The 23107-nt window shown below is 36.1% G+C and overlaps 2 protein-coding genes across 3 annotated transcripts; one reads left to right on the forward strand and one right to left on the reverse strand.

Moving 5' to 3' along the window:
• Nucleotides 1-2887: 2887 nt before the first annotated feature.
• Nucleotides 2888-6535, reverse strand: LOC121224135 (pentatricopeptide repeat-containing protein At2g31400, chloroplastic). Its single transcript, XM_041106820.1, has 4 exons — nt 4335-6535; nt 3633-3849; nt 3300-3484; nt 2888-3229 (listed from the first exon to the last, which is right to left on the reverse strand). Exons 1-4 carry the CDS (start codon nt 6269-6271, stop codon nt 2965-2967), a joined length of 2604 nt encoding a protein of 867 aa, XP_040962754.1. The 5' UTR covers nt 6272-6535; the 3' UTR covers nt 2888-2964.
• A 1281-nt stretch (nt 6536-7816) lies between these two features.
• LOC107946004 (uncharacterized) lies at nt 7817-10346 on the forward strand. Of its 2 annotated transcripts, none has more exons than XM_016880189.2 (8): nt 7817-8208; nt 8295-8362; nt 8428-8494; nt 8579-8706; nt 8828-8898; nt 9009-9052; nt 9170-9238; nt 9943-10346. In XM_016880189.2, exons 1-8 carry the CDS (start codon nt 7942-7944, stop codon nt 10228-10230), a joined length of 1002 nt encoding a protein of 333 aa, XP_016735678.2. In that variant the 5' UTR covers nt 7817-7941; the 3' UTR covers nt 10231-10346. The 2 variants fall into 2 exon arrangements, with proteins under 2 accessions (XP_016735678.2, XP_016735677.2); XM_016880188.2 differs by lacking the exon at nt 9009-9052 and adding an exon at nt 9667-9767 and having other exon boundaries at nt 7823-8208.
• Nucleotides 10347-23107: the final 12761 nt, after the last annotated feature.

Genomic DNA, 23107 nt, shown 5'->3' on the forward strand with positions numbered 1-23107 from the left:
CCCCACTTTGCATTTGCCTTGTTTGAGTTGGTAAGAACGTAGAACAATCTAGTGTATGTATAGGCGCCAAATATTTATTGATCACACATTTGTCAGTGAATGGAAAGAGGTTTACAGATTTCAGGCAAGTTCTTGGTTTGAAGTTTATTTCGTTTCTTCAACTTATGATGAAGGGGATAAGATGGCGAAATATGGATTCCAAACACAGCAGAATACAGAGACGTTTGCCACTTGTTACTTGGCTCAAGGCCTAGTCCTTGGAATACCAACTATATTTGATCGAAAGGCAGGTTGAAACTTGAAATCGTCTTGTTATTGGGAGGTGTAGTCATAATTTCGAAAGATTACTTTTTATAAATTGAAAAAAAAAATCTCTAAGGTTTAATCATTAATACCACTAATAATAGAGGTAAATTTAATAAGACAGAAACTTTAAAATTATACTTTGACTTAGTGTATATTATATTTTTAAAAACTGAATTCAAGTTTGTATATTGAAAATAATATTTTTAGAAAAGATAGCCGGACCATCATTTAAATTATTTAATCAATAATTACTTTGCATTTTGTTTTATAAATTTGAATTTTGATATGTAAAAAGTATTTAAGAAATCTATTCATGGCTTAGGTTATTCATCTAAATTCAGAGGTTTGTTCGAAATATGAGAGGATTTGGACAAAAATATGAGAACTAAAAAATGGGTTTAGGTAAAAAAATTAGGTCCATTCAAGATATGGACCGAGATTGGTCTTCAACATTCAAGGTCGAAACTCAACTCATTTTATACTTCTGTAATTTATTTTTATTTTATTTTCAGATATAATGCAATTCATATCATATAACATTAAGTATATAATAATACAAGGGAAAATATTTGGTACACTACTAATGGAGTCTAAAAACTCCACAAGTAGGGTTAGGGGGTTGACAAGTATCTTATAGGGAAAATATTTGGTACACTACTAATGGAGTCTAAAAAGCTCTACAAGTAGGGTTAGGGGGTTACAAGTGTCTTATAGGGGTATAGTAAAATATTTAAAAAATAAATATTTGAAAAAAGAGGCACATGACAATTTTTTAAGACAATTTGTAAAACGAACAAAAATTACACTAAGTAAAATTTATGATAAGTTGTCTGAATTTAAGATTTTAATAAAAGGAAATTCATTTAAAATATTAAATAAAAACACTATATTTTTTTAAAAAATATATGGGTAAGCTTAAAACGGGCTTGTGTTAGTCATTACAATTATAGGTAGTTTTGAATAAAATTTTAGGCTCATATTTTGGGTTGAACTGAGCTTGGGTAAATATAAAATGTATAGATATCATACATAGTCCCAACCAAACTCAACCTATCCCAACCCACAAACACCTCTAATATCTAATATCCCTATTTATATTATGGTAAACTACACCCAAAGTCACTAAACTAATAGTAAGTTTATAATTTGGTCATTTAACTTCAAAAAGTTACAAAATGGTCACTAAACTATTTAAAAGTTTTTATTTAAATCAATGGGTTATTAAAATTGTTGTTGCATGTCCTTCTCCATTCGCACCATCTGCACCAATCGAAAGCTCTTCTTTCCCTTCTCTTCTACAATTTAGTTTTTTTTATAAAACAACTTTGAATGTCACGAATTTACGAACCAAAATATAAACAACTTTCTTCTGTCCTCGACATTGACTTGTCAAATTGGCTTGGATCTAAGATATGTTCTTCTACTCATCAATGGGTACTGATCCACTTAAAAAAAAATCTTAACAGTCCAGTGACTTAAATAAAAACTTTCCAATAGTTCAATGACTTAAATGAAAACTTTTGAATAGCTCAATGATCATTTTATAACTTTTTAAAGTTGAATGACTAAAATGTAAATTTAATAATAAATTAGTGACCTGAATGTAATTTACTATTGTTTCCCTTTTGAGTAAACTTTTTAGCAAAAAGGGTTTAATGAGAGAAACGTTAGTGTCAACTTCAGATTTCCACAATTGCAAGCCATTGTTAATGAATAGGGGTGTTAATATTTGGGATTGGGTTTGGGATACGTCAAAATATAATATTATTATATTTATTTAAGTTTAGCTCAAATTAAAATATGAACTTAAATTTTTGTATAAATTCTTAATATTTTTAAATGATAAATTCAAATCCATTTTAGGTGTATTCATATTAATTTTTTTAAATATATTCTTTTAAATTTAGCATTTAATATTTTAGATTTTTTATTAAAATTTTAAATATAAACAACTTAACATATTTTTAAAATTTACATAGTATTATATTATTATATACTTAATTTTATATGATATAAATTACATAATAGACAAAAATAAATTACAAAAACATAAAATGGGTGGGTCGAACCAGCTTAGGCCTTGAACATAGACACCCATACCTGACTCATATTTGGGATTAATTTTTTTTGCAAAACTCTATTTTCGAACCTTGGACCTTTTGACATGGGCGAGTAGACATTTGGTTTTCTCACTAACTCAAGTAATACTATAGGAGTGGCTATAAGTTTTATTTGTGCTTGCCTTGTTTCAAGGACTCTTATAGAGGGTACAAAATATAAATACCTGCACCCCGCCTGACCTACCCTTGAAACAAAGACGATTGGCCTTCACTCGACTGGTCGGCTCAATCAAGGATATGGTCGGCTCAATCGAGGATATGGATTTTGTACGTGTTCTCCGTGAAATTAACAGCCTCACATACTCGTTTGCAAAACCGAGCATCAACACCAGCTCCATATTTTCTGCTAGGTTTTGATTTTATGTTATCTCAGGTTTGTTGCAGTTTAGCTTTAGCCATTCTTTACACCTTTTTCAAGTACTAAGAGTAAGTACTAAATGCAGAGTGACAGTTCAAAAGCATGAGAAAAAGAGGTAAATGTATGCCAATCATGGTATAATTTGTACAACTTGAATGGTTCTTTATATTATACACACTGCTACAATGGGATTGTCTGTAAATTTGAGATTTCTTGAAACCTAGTGTTTTCGAGATGGGTTCTATCATCGTGAAGAACAAGTAACTTTAGGGTGCCCGATTCTCTTAACCACGCGGTGATAACTGGACCATTAGATATGAATCTACCTAAGTTACACTTAGCAAGCTGAAAGGGTGCACCCATGCCAGTCAGGAGAGCTTCAACGGCCCGCTTTAGTGCACCATCACCAACTACCTTGCTATGTTTGCCCCAGCCTGTCAAAATGCTGGACAAAGAAATGGAAATTTATTTTCGGAACATGATTGTACAAGGAACATGTTAAACCGATTTGTTACCTTAACAGTTTCGGCAATTCGTGACCTTCAAAAACAATAGAACGTATGTTTAGCAACCATGCATGCACCATTGCTCGAGCAGCACCAGATGACATAAGATGCAAATCTAGGCAAGAATTAGACCATACATTCTCCCATACTTGCCGGCGTTTCCCTTCAAGAACAACCAGTTGGGCTCCCCGTTTCTATAAGGTAACATTTTAACAATGTCAAGCTTTTAAACCATGCAAGTTCCTAAACTTATAAAGATAGGAAGCAATAGGCACTAAAGCGGAACACGACAGAGAAAGATGTGCATCAAACACGTAAAGCAACGGAATCTCAAGAGCTAACCTGACCAAAGTGCCACAGCATGTCAGTCAGGGCATTATAAAAAGCAGAAGCAGTTGACGAGTCCATCGACTTTACTTCATCGAACAGGGATTGAGCCTGGATCCAAACATTCTCCCTATAACCCATAAGAAGCCCATGGGCAACACCGTAGACCTGATTATCAAACAACCGGAGCTCTTCCAACAACATTGAAGCATCCTCGAACGAATCACAGCGGCTGCATACAGAGCAATACATAGAACTGATCATCCGCGTTTTTCAGACAAAGATTGTTCAATACGTAGAACAAGAAAGAGAAAGCTTGATGAATAAAGTCGCACTATTTGCAAATCAGATAAATCTTGCCACAAGAAGTAAATTTCAGGGCCTGATGTGCCGTGCACTTGATTTGTTCAACTGCAAGTGGATAACGAGTGAGCTAATGTGCAGACTGTCGTTTTCTTGAAAAGCTAGAACACATTCAGTTATCGTAGAGTATATGTACCACTCATGCACTAATACAGGCAAAGATGGTTGCTTGTACATAGCTAAGGAACATTTAAAATGCAAGTACGGCATAAAGAAAAAGAACCTATGCATAAGTTCTCAAACTCAGTGAAGCTGTAAAGAAACAAGACTTCGGTACCACTACACCAAAATCCACATTTTCCACCAAACAGGATACGGAAAGCAACTAACGTGGAGGAAAGGTAATAACTATACCTGCAAGCATTTAAGATAGCTGAAAAGGTGACGACATTCGGTTTAATTTCCAACTCGTGCATCTTTTGAAAAACTTCCAAGATGCATAAGATTTCCTGCTTGACTCCACAACCTTTCTTTGCTTGACCTCCTTTCTCAGCAGCCAGCTGCCCGAAAATTTTTATGATCCGGTTATCCTCCCCGTCTGTTGCATCAGCTTCAATCCCACACTCAATGACCAACGAAGAAGTTTTGGTTTGCAACTCACTGATCTGACCAGTATCAGATAAGCATTCTGAAGTTGTAGACCGACCAAAAGCATCAATTATAGAATTGTACGTGACAACATTAGGCCTAATCCCTTCCTTTGTCATCTCATCGAGCAATGATACAGCAGATTCCACCAACCCATTCTTGCACAAAGCATCAATTAATGCACTATATAGCACAACATCAGCCTTCAATCCCGCTCGCTTAAACTCTCTAAACACATCCATCGCCTCCTCATATAAACCACCCTTTGAATAAACATCGATTACGGTCGAGTAAGTCAATAAATTAGGTGATACCCTTTGTGCTTTCATCTCATCAAACAGTCTTCTAACTTCATCATACTTCCCTTGTTTCCCATATCCACCCAAAAGCGCATTGTAAGTTACAACATCCTTCCTAATCCCCGAACCCTCCATCTCCCGGCAAATATCTAAAGCTTCCTCAAACCTACCGAGCTTTGCATAAATTGAAAGCAGCGTATTATACGAAACTCTATCCAAACCAATACCCAAAAACTTCATTTCATTAAACAAATTGAGTGCATCATTGAATCTACCGGCCTTTGCGTACCCATCAATCATGGTACTATAAGTAACAACATTAGGCAAAACGTTCGCAGGCATTTCCTCCATAATATCAAAAGCTAAATCCATTTGTCCGCCTTTGCAAACTGCATCCAAAAGTGTATTATAAGTGAAAATATCTCGATCAATCCCTCTATTAACCATCTCACTAAACAAATTCATTGCAGCTTCCCATAAACCGCCTCTACTACATACTGCAAGCAAAGAATTAAACGTTATCCGGTCCGGCTGCACTCCACCACTTAACATCTCATCAAAAATCTCCACAACCCTTTTAAACTCTACACCTCCTTTCCCACAAGCATCAATCACAGCATTGTAAGTAACAGAATTCGGCTTCAACCCATAGTTTTTCATGGAATCGAAAACCTTTATGGCTTCATCATAATACCCACTTCTCCCATAAGCACTAATTAAAGCTGAGAAAGCATAAACAGTGTTTCCATAACCTTCCCTTAATGCAGTCTCGAAAATACCCATGGCAAGTTCAACTTTACCCAATCTACCAAGTATACTAATCATGGCACTAGCTAATTTGCCTTGTTCATTTTTTCTTCTTTCTCTTCTAACAGCGAATTGAAAACATTTAATGGCCTTTTCATGCTCACCTCTGTTCCCAAGCTCTCGAAGCAAGAAAGTGTAGTCATCGGAGCCACAAAGCTTAGATTCGAACGAGACGAGGACGTTTTCGAGGCTGGTTTGGCCATTAAACAAGGCGAGTTGAAGGACTTCTTCAGCTACAGAAGTATGGCGGGTGTTGACGGTAGTTTTAGGCCGGCCCAAGTGCATTTTCGAGACGAACCTAGTCGATCGGCGGCCGGAGAAGTCAGGGGCGAGTGAAGGGAAAGGAGCAGGAGTCTGGGAGATTGGAGCACGGGCGGAGGAGGCAGAAGCGGCAGAAGCGGCGGCGGTGGTGTGTTTCGTAGCATTGGAAGACGAAGGAGGGGGTTTGGAAAGGGAGAATTTTTGGGGGTGAGGTTGGTTACGGTTGTTGTTATGGTGGTGATTACGGTGGTTTTTGAAGTGGTTTTGTGGGTACTGATGGTTCTGATAAGGCTTTGTTGTAGCTGTGATCGAACAATGCGGCGGCGTTGACGCCATTTTCAACAACACCCTAAAAAAACAGAGGATGATGGCGGCGGCGGCAGCAAACACTATATAGGGATCAACAAAGTGATGCTAAATAGGGCTTTTGTAGGGTTTGTAAAGATGGGTAACAGTGGATTGAAACTGAGATGCCATTAGTGAAGAGACGACGGTGAAATGAAGAAAAGAAAGGGTCGGGGCTTCTTTTTTCTCTCTCTAAAATCTGAAGGGATAAGACACAGAGAAATTGAGCTGAGTTACTTTGTTCAGACATTGATATGTACGACCCACTCGTGTCAACTACTGTTTGTCTAGCACTCAATGCTTTCCACACACGTGGCAAGTGTAAAAATACACCCCCTGGTAAGTTTATAATTTGATGCATAAAGTTTTCAAGGTTTAATTCTACCCAGATCCTGAACTCTTCTAACTTTTGAAATTTAGTCCCTGTACTAAGGCTTGATATAAAAACTAAAATTGGTAAAAGTACCATGGAGGCCCTTGTACTAGAATTCAGATTGCATTTTACCCCATCTACTAAAAAAATAGGCAAATTAGTCTTTATATGTTAGATCAAAAAGCAAACTGGTTTTTCTGTTAAAAGTTTCATCCATTTCTAGTGTTAAAAATAGGTCTCTGTATGTTAGAATAAGGTACACACAACATGTCGCGTGTAACTGTCTAATGATTCCGTCAATCACACCAATTTTTAACAATATAAATGGATTAAATTTTTAACAGAAATGACTAATTTGCTCTTTGATCTAACGTACAAGGTCTAGTTTACCCAATTTTTTTAGTAAAGGGAGCAAAATACAATTTAATTCCTAATACAAGAGCCTCTATGATACTTATACCACTTAATTTCAATTTATTGCATATGTTCAAATTTAAAGGATTTCAGTTAATAGTGTTATCAGTTGGACTTTAGTTTTCAAATTAAACAAGTAGAGTGACTAAACTCTTGAAATTAAAAGCAAAGAAAATCATTTTCAAAATTTTTAAGAGTATAGGGAGTAAAGATAGAAATATACCAATTTTAAATTCAAAAATTCTAATGAATTGTTATTAGACAAGGGTATATTATCAATAAGTACTATTTCATATATATTTTTATACTTTAAATAAAAATACATATTTTTATCAATTTTGCAATTTCTTAGTTTTAAGTTTGATAAAGATAATTTTTATAATAAGAGTTTTACAAAACACTTGAAAGTTGTACCGTTATTTAAAAAAAACTAATTAGATATTTTTATTTATTTTAATTTGATCTATTTATCATATTTTGATCCTTGTATTTTTATGAAAAATTAATCCTTTTATTTTACTTATTTTTTGTATATAAATAGCTGAACTACTAATTTCCATATTAATAATTCAACTGTAAGGTTTTGTAATGTTACTAAATTATACTAGCCTTTCAATTTCACAAATTACGTTGATAAATTCAAGTAAAGGGACTAATTTCTTAATTTGTATAAAATTAGAGGGATGAAATTAATAATTAAACATTTAGAAAACATGGCAATTGAGCGAATATTAGCAACGAACTTCCTGTTGTTAAGTGCGACTTTGTTTCATTGGTCAGCTAACGACTGTAATCCCTCCAAAAAAAAGGTTACTATAAACAAAGCAATAAAAACGGAAGCACCTGCTTCTATAACGACTTTTCTACCTCGACAATGGTGGTTCGGTTCCTCCTACTAGCATTCTTGGTCTTTGGGTTCGGTTTAACTAGACGGGTCAACTCGCACGAGGAATCGGGAGAACGGAGTTGCGTGTCAAACTCGGAGGAGATGCACATCCAGGCGGATTTCAAACCCGGAATCATCACCCTCGACGGCTGCGCCAATGATTGGGAAGACATTGATGGGTCCGAATTCTCCCTCCGCCCGGCCCTTGATCCAGATGAGGACCATGAGTACAAAGATGGGAAAATGACAGTGAAGGTAACTGCTCTATCAACTAATCATGAATCTCGTAAAACGGATATGAAAGATACCTTAATTTGTGTGTTTTCGTGGGATTGTCTTAGGCTTTACATGATGGAAACAATGTCTTCTTCTTACTCCAAGTTGATGGGAACTATGTCTACTCCAAAGGGTATGCTTCTTTTTTGGCCCTGTTTGAACATTTTGTGATGAACTGAGTGTTACATTTCAATGCAGGGACATCAAAAAATGCCCATCGGTGGCTCTCATGTTCCAAATTGGAGACAATGCTACCTATCATAATGTAAGCAATTCCATCAAACTCATGTTCTATGTTTAATCTTACTTTAAATACTATTTGTTTAGCTTTCTCTTGTTCTATCGTAAGATGGGCGGTTGTAAAGAACAAAAGGGGTCTTGTACCAACAAGACTTGCAAAGGCCATGAAGTCGACCTTATGCATTTCGTTATCGGAAACGCAATACCGGGAAGGCTTTACGGTGGAGGTGATAATAGGTAATGTAGTACGACATAAATTTGTAGTACAAAATAAATTTGTAGTACAAATGTATCTTTTTTAGCCATCATAAAAGTCAATGATGTACGTTAATATACTTTTTTTTATTTGTTGACACAGCTTTGGTCCTTTGGTTGATGCATATGCTTGGAACCCACACTGTAGATACCTTAATGGAATGGGTCCTTCTGGTAAATTAATAAGACCCTCTTATCTTAGTGATATTTTCTTCTTCTTTTTTTCTTTTTTTTTTTTTGAGATGAGAATGATGGGGGCTTGCTTTGAACATGTCAAAACAAAGTGGGATTAGGCACTAAAGAAAAAGTGACTACAGGGATCATCAAGGTGACATTAAATCATCAAAGATGGCACATCAGCAAATATGTTTTTATTTGATTGACCATGCTTTGGGTATTATCCTTAATATGTTTATGGCATTAAATCATCATTCTTCACTGTTAGGAAATCATTCTAGTGGACAGAATAACTGGAAAGGAGCATGGTGGCACAGTAGCTTTGCAGATAAGTCAGGTAACTAAACTATTAGGATTATATTCTAATGGAGTTGAATATCTTAGAAAATTAGTGTATTCGGTACGAAAGGAACGATCTATATAGGTTCTATATGCATGTTTCAATGTCTTCAAAGAATCAAACCTGTTGAGTACTGATCACTGAGGCATGTTTTTGGAGCTTAGACAAGCAATCTCCAGTGCATCAAATCTGCAACAATATAACAAATGAGCTTTCCTTAATGTCAAAAATAACTTTTTTTAGGGGGTTGTCCAGGGATTGAACCCGAAACTGAAGTCAACTGAAGATCTTAACACAAGTCCTTTGGTTTTGTCAACATCATTGTCTGTTGGTCTATCGGTTTTTGGTTTTCTAGCGTCTTAAGACAGTGGAGTTAATACTTCATCTTTCAAAATTTCAACCTTAAACTCGAACACTTTTAATAGGGTTTGTGGAGGAAGACAGTCCTTATTCCAAAGGAGGTGAGAAGGGAACATATTATTTCGAATTCGCCAGGCCTTTGAGAACCATGGATCGTTTACAACAGGTTATATGATCTTCTTCTATAGCTTTGACCTTTTAGTGTATTTGCTTCTAGTTAGTTTTGACAAGTAAAGCAAACAGACATATATACCTACTGCAAGAATATCATTCAGTGGAATGTGTTAGATTTTTTACCTTGCAATAACATGACAGAAGTAACTTCATTGTTTGGATTGCAGGATGTTCAGTTCACAATTGATTGGTCGAGCAAGATGTCCGTTGCATTCTGGTATCCAGTCGATGGGAAACAATGGGTCGGGTCTGGACATTATACCATCAACTGCGATTGGGCGTCGTTGGATATTGCATGCGGTTCTGTCCTAACTGATGCATCAAGAAGTGGCTGGGACATGGCCAGTGCCTTCGCCCTTTTGTTCTCAGTAGCAGCTCTTTGTATAGCCATATTTGTTTCATATCACGTTTCTAGACCCAACACTGTCAAATTTGCACCAGTAGAAAATCTTTAGATAGTAATAAAAAGGTCTGCTAGAGTCCTTTGAACAATTCCCACTTTGTTAACTTCTTGTGATGTCTAGCAGTAAAACAACTACTGTGAGAATAAAGAAACAACCAATCCAAATGATCCAAATTTGTAGATTGGAACATGGAACAACTTCGGATTACAACATTACTCTGGGCAAACATTCACTAGCAAATCCTGAAGCTCTTGGCTTAGTTCAATACCATCTTTTGCCAACCTTTGCCACATGTTCGGCGCTACTTTACCTGAAACTATGTAAGCTTTTAGCAATGTCCGGTAAGCATTAGAATCGAGAGGGTTGTTATTCTTTAGAATCCTGCAGAATTGCTCGGCAGTATCAACAAGAAATAATCGAAAAATGCAGCTATAGTTTCAGGGTAAGGACTCCAGTTCTCAGAAACTGCAGCTTCCATACGTTTAAGGGCCAAGTCAATGCGGAGTTTCTTTAAGTAGTAAACCATGAAGCGTTCCCAAGATATAGCAAAAGGACCTTTACATCTCTTCATAGCCTTATCAAACACAAGTTCAGCTTCCTCGAGCAGGTTCCCTGATAGATAACCATGGATCACGTTATCGGCCAACCTCGTATCATATACGGAGCAACTATACTCCCAAACCTTAAAGCATTTCTTCAACCCCTTAAAATCCTTTAGCCTAATGAGTGACTAAACCATAACAAGGTAGCTCAAGTTGGGAAAAGTGAAAAAAGCTCGTTTCATAGCTTCACAAACTCGATAAACCTCGGCTCGATTTGAAGTAACCAGCATACAAGCTAATCAGAGAATGGTAAGCCTCGTGTTTACGAGGCATCTTATCACTCTCTAACTTCCTAAGAAACGCCTCAGCTTTTTCAAACTGGTTAGCCTGGACATAAATTGCAGCAAGAGTACTACATTCTATCCAAGTACAGTTTTCTTCAACATTATTTGACAACTCCTCCACAACTCTCTCTACACGTTCTGTCGAGACCATTTTTTTGATAAATGGGGGTCGACTTGGATTTTGAAATCGAAAAGAAATATGGGAGTCGCCATCAATTTTTTTTGATGAGGTGTGATCGGGTCATATCGTAAAATGGTTGTTTTTAATAAACAATTTGATTTTATTAAAATAACAATTTTGGTTCACAAAATTCAAAAAAACGGGTTCAGGAGTCAGTTACGTACGAGAAAGGATTAGCACCTTCGTAACGCCCAAAATTGGTACCTAGTTGATTAATTAGTGTTTTAGTGTCGAAAATTGAAAACTTTGAAGAGTTTTTTTTTTAAATACGATCCTAAAAATTTTCGAATAATATGAGTTGGAATCTAGGATTCTCTTGTTCCAAAAGAATATCACATCCAGCACGTTAGGATACGATACTTTAAACCCTCGAAACCTAAATCACCCTATGGTTTCCAAAATCCATACTTTGAAATTTTAAGAGGATATTTGGCTATTTGGTCAAACGAGAAATCGAAACCCAGCACGTTAGGGTATGTTTTCTCAGATTTCCAAACGCAAAATATTGTCTTATTTAGAAAATTTTTCTTTTTGATGTATGGTGTTAATATGCATGACGGAATAATAAATATGATAATGTAAGTAAAAATAACACGAGTAAAAAAAAATAAAAAAAATCAATTATGTATATACAACAATAAGTAAATAAACAAACAAAAACTAAAACATTTAAAATAATAATAATATTAATAATGGAATAGTAAATAATCTATATTTTAAAAATCACAAAAGATATAAGTAATTACATAATAATAATATATAATAAAACAAAATATATTTAAAATTTAAATAAGTAAATATAATAATATAATAATAATAAATGATAATAATAATCATCATAATAACATCAAATTTATTAATATTAACAATAAAGTAACCGAAATAAAAAAAAGGCTAAATTGAATTTTAAAACCAAATTCGGGGTCAAATCTGAAAATAAATGCAAGGGGAGGACCATTTTGAACGTGCGAATAACAAGGAGGGACCAAATGAGAAATAAACCCCACCCTAAAAAATGCATAGTTTCAAGGTGGACCAAATTGAAAACAGAAATAAATTACAGCGCGAAATTAAAAAATAAAAGGAACTTAATTGCAAAACAATTAAAAAGCAGAAGGGTTAAAGGTGAAATTAGCCCTTCCGTTAAAAACACGCGAATCTGCCAGGAGGGTCGGGTCGGATTCGGGTCAGCCTCCCTAAAACGACGGCGTTTTGGTGCCTGAGAGGCCAGCCTAAAACGACATCGTTTTGGAGGCCTATTTAAGTCAAATTTTTTTCAAAAAAAATCATTTCACACCATTTCATAAAAAATAACTGAAAATCCCTCTCCTTTCCTCTCAACAGTCCCGATTTTCGGCCAGGGATCTGCTCGACTGCCACCATGCCGGTCGCCAGTCACTAGCGACGGCGCCGCCGTCTACGGTGGCCGAAAAAAGGTAAATTTTTTTATATTTTTATATATATTTATAAAATAGTTTTTTTAAAGGGAAAATAAAGAAAAAAAAGAAAAAAAATCGAAAATAGGAAAACAAGATAATAAAAACCTTGCACGTTTCTAGTTTTTTTTTTTGCTTTGTTTTTTTCATTCTATTTCTTTGCTCGAATCTATTTTTTATTTCCTTAAAAAAAACGTTACAAATGGTTTTTTGCTTGGCTTTTATAGCCATTTTACAAGTTTTTATTTTATTATTGTTGTCACTTCTTTCTCTGTTCTTTGCAGGCGCAAGTGGCGGTAGAGTCGGTGGTGGCAGAGGGTAGGTGCGGCGCTGGTCAGAGGAGGCGGAGGTGACTGTAGAAAAGTGGGTGGTGGCAGAGGCTATGAGGAGCGACGGCTAGGGTTTCTTTTCTTTTTTTTTTTGCTGAAAATAGTTTAGGTTTGGGCCATTTTGGCCTGTTAGGGTTTTTTTTGTTGGGCCATTTTGGGTCTATTATTTTTTTTTTGTAAATAGGCTGTAATTTTTTTATCTGGTTTGGTTTCCTAGCGAGCCGGGCAAATTTAGGCTTCTACAGCTGCCCCTTTTTGCTCATTGTAGTGTAACGAGAATGAAAAAAAGACTTTGAAAGACCAATATTGCCCGGTCTCGCCGATTCTTGACTTGTTCTAGTGCTTCTCTTCTTCAAGTTTCCTTTCAGTCCACTGTGTCTTGTTGCTTCGATCCACTCCACCGCACTTCAGGGAGATAAGGCTTGTAGCTTCAATCCACTCTGCTGCAACTTCAGGAGGACGAGATTCATGGTTTTAGTCTGCTCCACTGCAACTTCAGGGAAATAAGACTTGTTATGGTCAATTTAATCCGACCTACCGTAACTTCAGAGGTATAGGATTCATATTTTTAATCCGCTCCACTGCAACTTTAAGGAGATAGGATTAATAGCTTCAATCTACTCCACTGCAACTTCAGGGAGATAAGATTGGTATCTTCAACCTACTCCACTGCAACTTCAGGGAGATAAGGTTGGTTATCGTCAGTCTGTTCTACTGAAACTTCAGGGAGATAAGACTTGTCTTTGATCTGCTCTACTACTACTTAGGGGGACATGATCTATAATCTTCAACCTACTCCACTGCTGCTCAATGAGATAGGACTGGTGGCTTAAATCTACTTCCCTACTATCTTGGAAAGATAAGATTCGCCGTATTTGATCTGCTCCACTACTGCTTAAGGAGACAGGATCTACAATCTTCAACTTACTCCACTACTGCTCAGGGAGATAATGTTGGTGGCTTAAATCTGCTTCCCTACTACCTTGGGAAGATAAGATTCACCGTCTTTGATCTGTTCCACTACTGCTTAAGGAGATAGGATTTACAATCTTCAACCTACTCCACTGCTGCTCAGGGAGATAAGGCTGGTGTTTCAGATCTCCTTCACTGCTAGTACAAAAAGACAAGATCTACAATCTTCTTCCTACTCCACTGTTGCTTCAGTGGTATAGGGTTTGTGGTTTCACCGATCTTTTCTGGGAAACATAACTTGTAGAATCCATTTCGTGGGCTTATTTATGCCTAGCGATTAGAATATTATGATCGGAATGAATCAAAATCTCCTAACTAAATGTGCATGCATGAATGCAAAATGTTATGAAAATGATCCCTTAATGTTTGAGTTGTTATCGCTCATTGTTCATTAAGGCTTTATTACCAACACGTCAAAACGCCATCTTGTTCGGCTGGTAACACTCATATCTTACTTAACCGGATTGCCCCCACTGTAATATGCAAGGTTCAATCTACTATAATTTTGGGATATAAAATTTGAACCATCCTCCTCCCACTGTAATTTAGGAGTATAAGATCTGACTCTCTCAATCCTTTCCTACTACAATTCAGGGATATGGGATCTGAATCTCTTTGGTCTCCTACATCATTCCCAATGTTTCATACCAAATGTTTATGCACAATTGTAGATCTTTCTATTCCGAGAAACCTCTTCTTATCACTTGGTGATCATTGCTTGTTTGTTCATTGAAGCTTTGTCACCAACATGACATCTTGTCATTTTGTTCAATAAATATTTTGACAATAAAATTCGAATGGATAGTCTTAATTTAGACTTCTCCTTCTTAGATATCTCAATCTTTTAACTTAGTACGTTCTAAACAATAGTCCTGTTTCAGGTTCCTGTATTATTTAGAAACTTCTAGAGTAATATATAAAACTTCCTTTGTGAAATTATTACTAGTCCATTAATCATTATTCAAATACAACATACTTACAAAAAGATCATAACAATGGATAAAGATAGAACTGATTTGGGAGCATAGCTCGAAATGAATAAATTATCAAGGATAATAAGAATAAAGAGGAATTGATTGGGAACACGTATCTTGAAAAAGAAAGAAATATACCAAGAATAACAAATTCAATATAAATAGTATGAAGATTAGGTGCCCCAGATATCGCAGCTTGAACTTCTCTGTACAAACTTTCTAAAGACCTTTCTGAGTTTGACATGTGTTTAGGAGATCTACAGTACTCTGTCGATGCCCCAAGATGTCGCCTACCTTTTCTTGTTGATTCAGGTATAGCAAGATCACCACATGCCCTAATTTGATCAAAATTTGTGCCGCCCTTTTCGGGTTTTCAACTCAAATCCCCTTTGGTCTCAATGCGTCCTTTGCGGGTTTTCACATTGGCCTCTCCTTTTTACTTTTTCATTTTTTCATGATTTTACTATTATTATTTTATTTTTTGGACTCCAAGCACCTTTTGCAGGTTTTCACATTGGTCTTCTTTCTTCAAGTGAAGTATTTCTTGACTGAATCCGAGTTTACAGGATTTGGCAAGCTTTTACCATCCATATCGCTCAAGATCAAAGCTCCTCTAGAAAAGACCTTCTCCACAACATAAGGTTCTTCCCAATTTGACATCCATTTCCCTCTAAAATCCTTTTGTAGAAGAAGAATCTTTTTCAATACCAGGTCCCCCTCATGAAATTCTCTAGGACGAACTTTTTTTGTTATAGGCTTGCATTATTCGTTTCTGATACATCTGACCGTACCGAATAGCTTTTAGCCTCTTTTCTTCTATCAGGTTCAGCTGGTCATATCGAGATTGAATCCATTCAGCCTCATCTAACCTTAGCTCAGCTAACACCCGGAGAGAAGGGATCTCAACTTCAATGGGTAACACTGTCTCCATTCCGTAAACTAGAGAAAAATGTGTTGCCCCAGTAGAAGTTCTAATAGATGTTCGATATGCAAGAAGAGCGAAAGGTAATTTCTCATGCCAGTCCTTATAAGTTTCAGTCATTTTCCCTACAATTCTCTTGATATTTTTGTTAGCTGCTTCCCCGGCACCATTCATTTTTGGGCGATACGGTGATAAATTATGGTGTCTGATCTTGAACTGACTACAAACTTCCACTATTAAGCTGTTGTTCAAATTCAGCGTATTGTTAGATATAATTTTTCAGGCATCCCATATCGACATATAATCTCCTTTTGCAAAAACTTGCTAACTGCTGACTTCGTGACGTTAGCATATGAAGCAGCCTCCACCCATTTAGTGAAATAGTCAATAACCACAAAGATAAAACGATGTCCATTAGAATCCTTTGGTGATATTGGCCCGGTGACATCCATCCCCTAATGGAGAAAAGCCATGGAGAAGTCATAACGTGAAGAGGTGAAGGAGGTGCATGCATTTTGTCACCATAATTTTGGCATTTATGGCACTTTTTGGCATAATTAATGCAATCTCCTTCCATGGTGGCTCAATAGTACCCGAATCTTATAATTTGTCTGGCCATCGTGAAGCCGTTGGCATGCGTTCCATAGATACCTTTATGGACTTCTTCCAAAATTTTCTTAGCCTCCACAGTATCCACGCATCTCAACAATACTTGATCTTTTCCCCTCTTATATACAATCTCTCCATCTAAGACGTAGTCAATGGCGAGCCACCTCAATGTCCTCTTATTATTCTCTGTTGCCTGATCAGTGTACTCACGATTCTTCACATATCGTAGTATATCTTGGTACCAAGGATGATTATCATTTTCCTCTTCCTCAATACTGTAGTAATGAGCCGAGGTATCATAAATGCTGATTTGAATATGCTTCATGTCTTCTAGTTTGTTCACTTGGATCATAGAGGCTAAGGTAGCCAAAGTATCAACCATCTAATTTTCTTCTCATGGGAGATAGCAAAAAGTGATACTCTCAAACTCCTCGATTAACTCCAGAGCCAATCTCCGATAATAGATTAATTTTGGGTCTCTCGTTTCCCATTCCCCTTTGAGCTGATATATCACTAATATCGAGTCTCCGTATACCTCTAATATCTTAATTTTTCACTCCATGGCTGCCTGGATTCCCATGATGCAAGCTCCATATTTATCCATGTTATTGGTGCAATCAAAATCGAATTTACTGGTAAAAGGATAATGATCTCCATTAAGGGATACAAGGACTACCCCAATCTCATTACCTACAGCATTCGAAGCTCCATCGAAGTTTAGCCTTCAAGGGTGATTTTCTTGAGAATCTTCTTCAGCAGTTGCCACATACATCAAGTCTTCATTCGGGCAATCAAAATTCATAGGTTCATAGTCTTCTAAGGCTCTGCTGGCCAAAAAGTCTGCTATCGCACTCCCTTTGACAGCCTTTTGATTTACATAGACTATATCAAACGCAGTTGACTCCATCATATACTTTAAAGGGTCCAATTTTGAAATTAACCAAGTCGTATGATAGAGCATGCATTGCCTCAATCTCCGTGTTGTCCAGATCAGGGTGTCGAAACCACTTTTTTGAAAAAAACAAAAATTTAGTTATCGACTAAAGAATAAAAATTAGAGTCGCCACCGATCCTTTATTGGGGTGTGACCGGCTCACCTTAAAACGATTTTGGTCTACGAGATTTGAGAAAACAGGTTCGGGAGTCGGTTACACACGAGGAAGGATTAGCACCCTCGTAACACCCAAAATTGGTACCAAATCGATTGTTTAATGCCTTACTGTCGAAATTTTGAAAAATTTTTAAAATACGATTTTTTTATCCTGAATAAAATGAATTGGGTGATAAGGTTCACTTATTTCAAAGAAATAAATTGCCACACTCAGTAAGTTACAGTGTAACATTTTAAATCCTCAAAATAAAATTTATCTTTTGACTTTTAAAACTTATGCATTTTGAGAAGGATATCTGATTATTTGGGTCAAGTGAGAAAATCAAAACCCAATAAGTTAGGGTTCGATTTTACAAAATTCCTAAGTTTCGAATATTGCCTTTATTTTTATTTAGAAAAAATCCTCATCTCGAGAAAACGACATGTCAGGTCCAATGCATTAGGACACAACGTATCGAATTCCCGAGAATGAGTTTCTTATTCATGTGTTTTGATTAAAGAATATTCTCGATTATTTAGATTCGACGAAGAAAATTGGAACCCAATACGTTAGGGCTCAATCTTCTCGAATATTCCTAATGTTGAGTATTTGCATTATTTACAAATAAAACAATTTTAATGCTCGAATAAAATGTAATCCCTTTTTAAAAAAATGACGGAATGATAATGTAACGCGAAATGATAATTCATGGACCAAAATATACACTAATGAATACAAATAATCAAATAATATGAACAAGTAACACAATACGCGTAATAGCAATCGTCTCACATCATACAACATTCAAAAATTAAACGAATTATTAACCAATCTTTTTAAAGATATACTATATAAATAATAATATTTAGATGAATTTTGAAGCAAATATACATATGTTAATTTAAATAAGTAATGCATAGGGATTGAAAAACTTCATAGAATAGTATATATAATAGTACGTATGAAAAGGTTGAGATAAATGAAGTATATAATGGAGTATTTTAAAATATATAAATTATATATGAAATAAGTAAAAAAAAACGTAAACGTGAAATCAATGATATATTAGGTATATATATGTATCATAATCGAAAATAAATTAATACAAATTATATATCTATAAAATAGCATTATATAAAATATTATTGATTTTAAAAGCACAAAAGTATATATACATAAAAATTTTAAAAATTTATCATAAAAATGAAATTATTAAAAATATATAGATAATATTAGATTAACATACTAATATATTAGATAAGAAAAGGAATTAAAATAACAATATATAATAAAGTAATTTACGTATATAAAAAGAGTAAATATGTGAACTAATGTAATAGTAATACCAATATAACAAAAGTAATAATAATGAACTAAATAATTTTATAGCAATAATAACAAAACAAAGGACTAAATTGGCATTACAATAGTAATTCAGGGGAGGAATCTAAAATAAATAAAAGGAAAAGTTCAAATTACAAAATGCGAATAACACGAGTGACTGAAAGGAGAATATTCCCAACCCCTCTCAAAACGCAGCGTTGCATATGGACCTAGATGAAATCCACAACAAATTATGCTGCCCGAAATTAAAAAAACTTAAAGGATCAAATTGGAACACAACGCAAAGTAAGAAGGACTGAGCGCGCAATTATCCCTCCCCATACCAAAACGCGCGGATCTAGCTGCGGTTGGATCAGGTCATCGGGTATGGTCGCTAAACGGCGTCATTTGGGCTCTAGAAACCCTAGCTCAAAACGGCGTCGTATTATGTCATTATTTAAACTAAAATTTCTAAAAAAAACATTTGCAGCTTATACATTTTAAAAAAAATTGCTGCTCCTCTGCTAGGGTTTTGAAACCCATCCCCCTGCCGCCACTGGCCCGCTACTCTTTCGTCATAGCTCCGCCACAGACGACGATTTGAGCCGACGGGGAGTCCACAGACCACTAGGTAAGTCCCTTTTCCTCCTTATTTTTTTATTACACAAGATTAATAATAAATAAAAAAACAGAAAAGAAAAAAACGCAGAGAGAAAAAGACGAAAAGAACACGTTCCAAACTTAGTCTATTCTTTTTTTATTCTTTTTTGTGTATTGATATTGTGTGTCCGTTTACAATGCATATTTGGCTTTTATATAGCCAGAAAAATGAAAAATACAAAAGAAATCCATAATTTTTTTGTTGTTATCATCTGGCTTTTTGTTATTGGCTTTTTCTTTGCTGTTGTTTATGTGTCTGTTGCAGGTACGGCCGTACGGAGGAGCGTGGCGTGGAGGCGCGCGTGTGGGAGGCTACTGTTGCAGCGGCTGGAGTCATTCTGGAAACCCTAGGGGTTTCTGAAAATTATTTTTCCGTTTTGGGTTTATTTGGGCTATTGAGCCCGTTGTTTGTAAATGGATACTTAAAATTAGCCTGCTCTACCATCCTCAACAAGTCTGGAGATAGGTTACGATCTATGTTATCTTTAAAGTCATGAGATCCCTCTAAACACATATCCCGTTGAAAAGGATTTTCCGAGTTCATAGTAGAGTCACTCATGTCATTGATATTTGGGGACCTGTTATAGGTACCAAAGAATATACAAAGAATGTATGAATTTAAGAATACTTATTTGTATGGTATGATTATGAATTAATGAAATAACGATTTAGAAGAAAATCCAAGAGAATGAAAGAATCCAAAATGATTATTCGTACGAAAATAATGAAAGAATCTTTAAAGAATATCTGCTCAAAAATAATTGCAAAGGTATATTCCATTAAAATAACGATATTCAGATATATGCCCATTTCACAAAAAAGTTCTCATTGTTTCTAGGCTAAAACAACAAGCATGTTTTGAATATTACTCTGAGAAAGTTTTAAAAACTTCAGGTATTTCTTCTGCAGTCTAATTATTTAGAACACTCCTAGGTTCGTAAGGATGGATATCTAACAGAATCCTTTTTTCATTTGCACCTTCATGTATGGTATTGATGCCTTCTTCCATCGGCACACTTCTCTCAAGATGAATGATTCCCCCTGATACAAAGGTTTTAGATATGTGGGGAATTATCATTGGTTCCCATTTAATTTCCTCCACACTTAGGCATGCCCTTCTTCTTTCTTGCCTTTTTTTCTAGCTCTTCCTTCTTTGCTTTATGTCTGGCTTATATCCTAAGCCAAAGCGATTTTGTTTTTCTTTCAGCACTGGAGTCTCAATTCTTCCTTGGAAACACTTCCCTAATCCTCTTCCGGGTAAGGCTCATCTTTCCACTAACAATTGTAACCCCATCTTTGTGGTTTTAGATATTTTCGGTATTAAAATTTTGCTCCCCTCAAAAATAAATATTGCGTTTACAAACTCCAAAGATCAAAAGAAGTATTCAATTGCTTCATCATTAATTTCCACGTACGGCGCATCATTAGCTACAGCTGCTATGATGTCTTCTTTGGTGTTTATTATTACCAGTCGACCTTCTGACACCAACTTTAGCTTCTGATGTAACGATGATGGTACAACCCCCACCGAATGTATCCATGGCCTTCCTAATAGGCAATTATAGGAGGGCTTGATGTCCATTATGAAAAAATCCACCTCTTACATATTTGGGCCGATCAATAAGGGTATCTCGATTCTTCCCATGACCCTTCTTTCTATGCCATCAAATGCCCTCACTATATTTTGGCATGTTTTCATGTGGGAACTATCCACAGGTAGCTTGTTAAGTGTGGATAGAGGCAATACATTTAATGTTGACCCATTATCTACCAAAACTCTTGGCAAGGTATACCCTTTGCATCGGGTGGTAATATGCAAAGCCTTAGTAGACCCCATGCCTCCAGGTGGTATCTCGTCATCGTTAAAGAAGATGAAGTTGTCGGCGTTTATGTTATTGACCAGCCGATCTAACTTGTTGACAGAGATGTCATTGGCCACATAGGTTTCATTTAGCACTTTCATCAACGCCCTTCGATGTACCTCTGAACTTCAGAGCAAGGCTAGCATGAATATGTGGGCTAGTTGTTTATCCAATTGCTCCACAACACTATATTTACTGTGCTTCAGAAATTTGAGGAATTCCTTGGCCTCTTCCTCTTTTACTCGTTTGGTAATAGGTAACACAAGCTCGGCTATTTTTCCTTCTTTTACTCCGTCACTATGGTCTTTCCTTTTGCATGCTTGGCTGGAGAATTTATCAAATCGTAGCGTTTCCCACTATGCGTATAAGAACCCATACCCTGATCCTCTTTTACAGTACTGGCTGAAATTTCCCTTCCTTAGACAGTTGTGTTGCACGTATAATTCCACAAAACTTTCTTGTTATCCTTATAAGGGAAGGCTGCAGGCTTCTTAATTATTATCTTTGGCATTACTGGTACTCCTGCCTCGTTATTCCTTAGTCATGAGATGATGACCACATGATGGTTTATCTTTGAAACTCTTTTCGTTGGTTTCGACGCGCATATGTTTCCTTCTTCCTAGATTTTTTCTTAGAACTCTATTTCTTTGTCATCCATCATACCTTGAACCAAGTCTCGAAATTTTGTGCACTCTTGAATTTCGTGCCCTTCTTCATGATGGAACTCACAATAATCTTTCATCTCCTCGCATCTCCCTTTTAAATTCGAACTGATTAACCCTCATTCTACCATTCTCTTCCAAACCCATTTCAAATGAGTTCTTACTTTTACAATATCTGCCTTGATTTTTCTCCCCATGTTTCCACTTATCATGTTTACCCCATTATCAATATGGTTAGGTGATGGGTTTTCCGCACTGGGTGAATCATCAAACTTGACAACGCCCATACTGATCAGCCTTTCAACCAACTTTTTGAATGTTGTGAAATTTTCTATTGAATGCCCCGTAATCCCCGTATAATAGTCGCATTGTGCATTCGTGTCGTACCATTTGGGGTATGGAGGTTACAGGGGTTTTAAGTAGAAAGGGGAAACAACGTGTGCGTCGAACAAGCTTTGATATAATTCCCTGTATGGCATTAAAATTGGCGTAAACTAGGGTTTCTCAGTGTTTTGTCTTGCGCCAGACTCTTGTCTTGATGAACCCTGTTGGTTAGTAGCCACATTTATTGGCTGATTCACCATAATTGATTTCGAGCAGCCCTTGTTATATGTACTCATGTTGTTCACCTCATTCTCCTTTTTCTTCGGAGCTGACCTTCGGTTACTTTCTTCAGCATCAATCATCCCAATCCTTATGACGTTTTCAATCATTTCACCATTCATAACTATATCAGAAAAGCTTTTTGTGGCACATCCTAACATATGTGTGATAAATGATGCCTTCAGTATGTTAATAAAGAGTATTGTCATCTTTCTTTCCAGGAGCGGTGGCTGGACTTGAACGGCAACCTCCCTTCATCTTTGCGCGTATTGCCTAAAACTTTCATTAGACTTCTTTTTCATATTTTACAGGGTGGTTCTATCAGGGACCATTTCTGCTAGATGACTGTATTGTTTCATAAATGCTTGTGCTAAGTCCCTCCATGAACTAATCTTGGTACAGCTTAATTGATTGTACC

The sequence above is a fragment of the Gossypium hirsutum genome, chromosome D12 (genome assembly GCF_007990345.1).
Source record: "Gossypium hirsutum isolate 1008001.06 chromosome D12, Gossypium_hirsutum_v2.1, whole genome shotgun sequence".
NCBI classification, from domain to species: domain Eukaryota; kingdom Viridiplantae; phylum Streptophyta; class Magnoliopsida; order Malvales; family Malvaceae; genus Gossypium; species Gossypium hirsutum.

Bases quoted from the DNA above. Each gene is read 5' to 3' on its own strand.
- LOC107946004 (XM_016880188.2), top strand. From the start codon at position 7,942: ATGGTGGTTCGGTTCCTCCTACTAGCATTCTTGGTCTTTGGGTTCGGT. The intron at 8,363-8,427 runs GTATGCTTCTTT...ATTTCAATGCAG, and splicing joins AACTATGTCTACTCCAAAGG to GGACATCAAAAAATGCCCAT. The intron at 8,495-8,578 runs GTAAGCAATTCC...TTCTATCGTAAG, and splicing joins ACAATGCTACCTATCATAAT to ATGGGCGGTTGTAAAGAACA.
- LOC121224135 (XM_041106820.1), bottom strand. From the start codon at position 6,271: ATGGCGTCAACGCCGCCGCATTGTTCGATCACAGCTACAACAAAGCCT. The intron at 3,850-4,334 runs GTATAGTTATTA...CTCTGTATGCAG, and splicing joins GCTATCTTAAATGCTTGCAG to CCGCTGTGATTCGTTCGAGG. The intron at 3,230-3,299 runs GTAACAAATCGG...TTCTTTGTCCAG, and splicing joins GAATTGCCGAAACTGTTAAG to CATTTTGACAGGCTGGGGCA.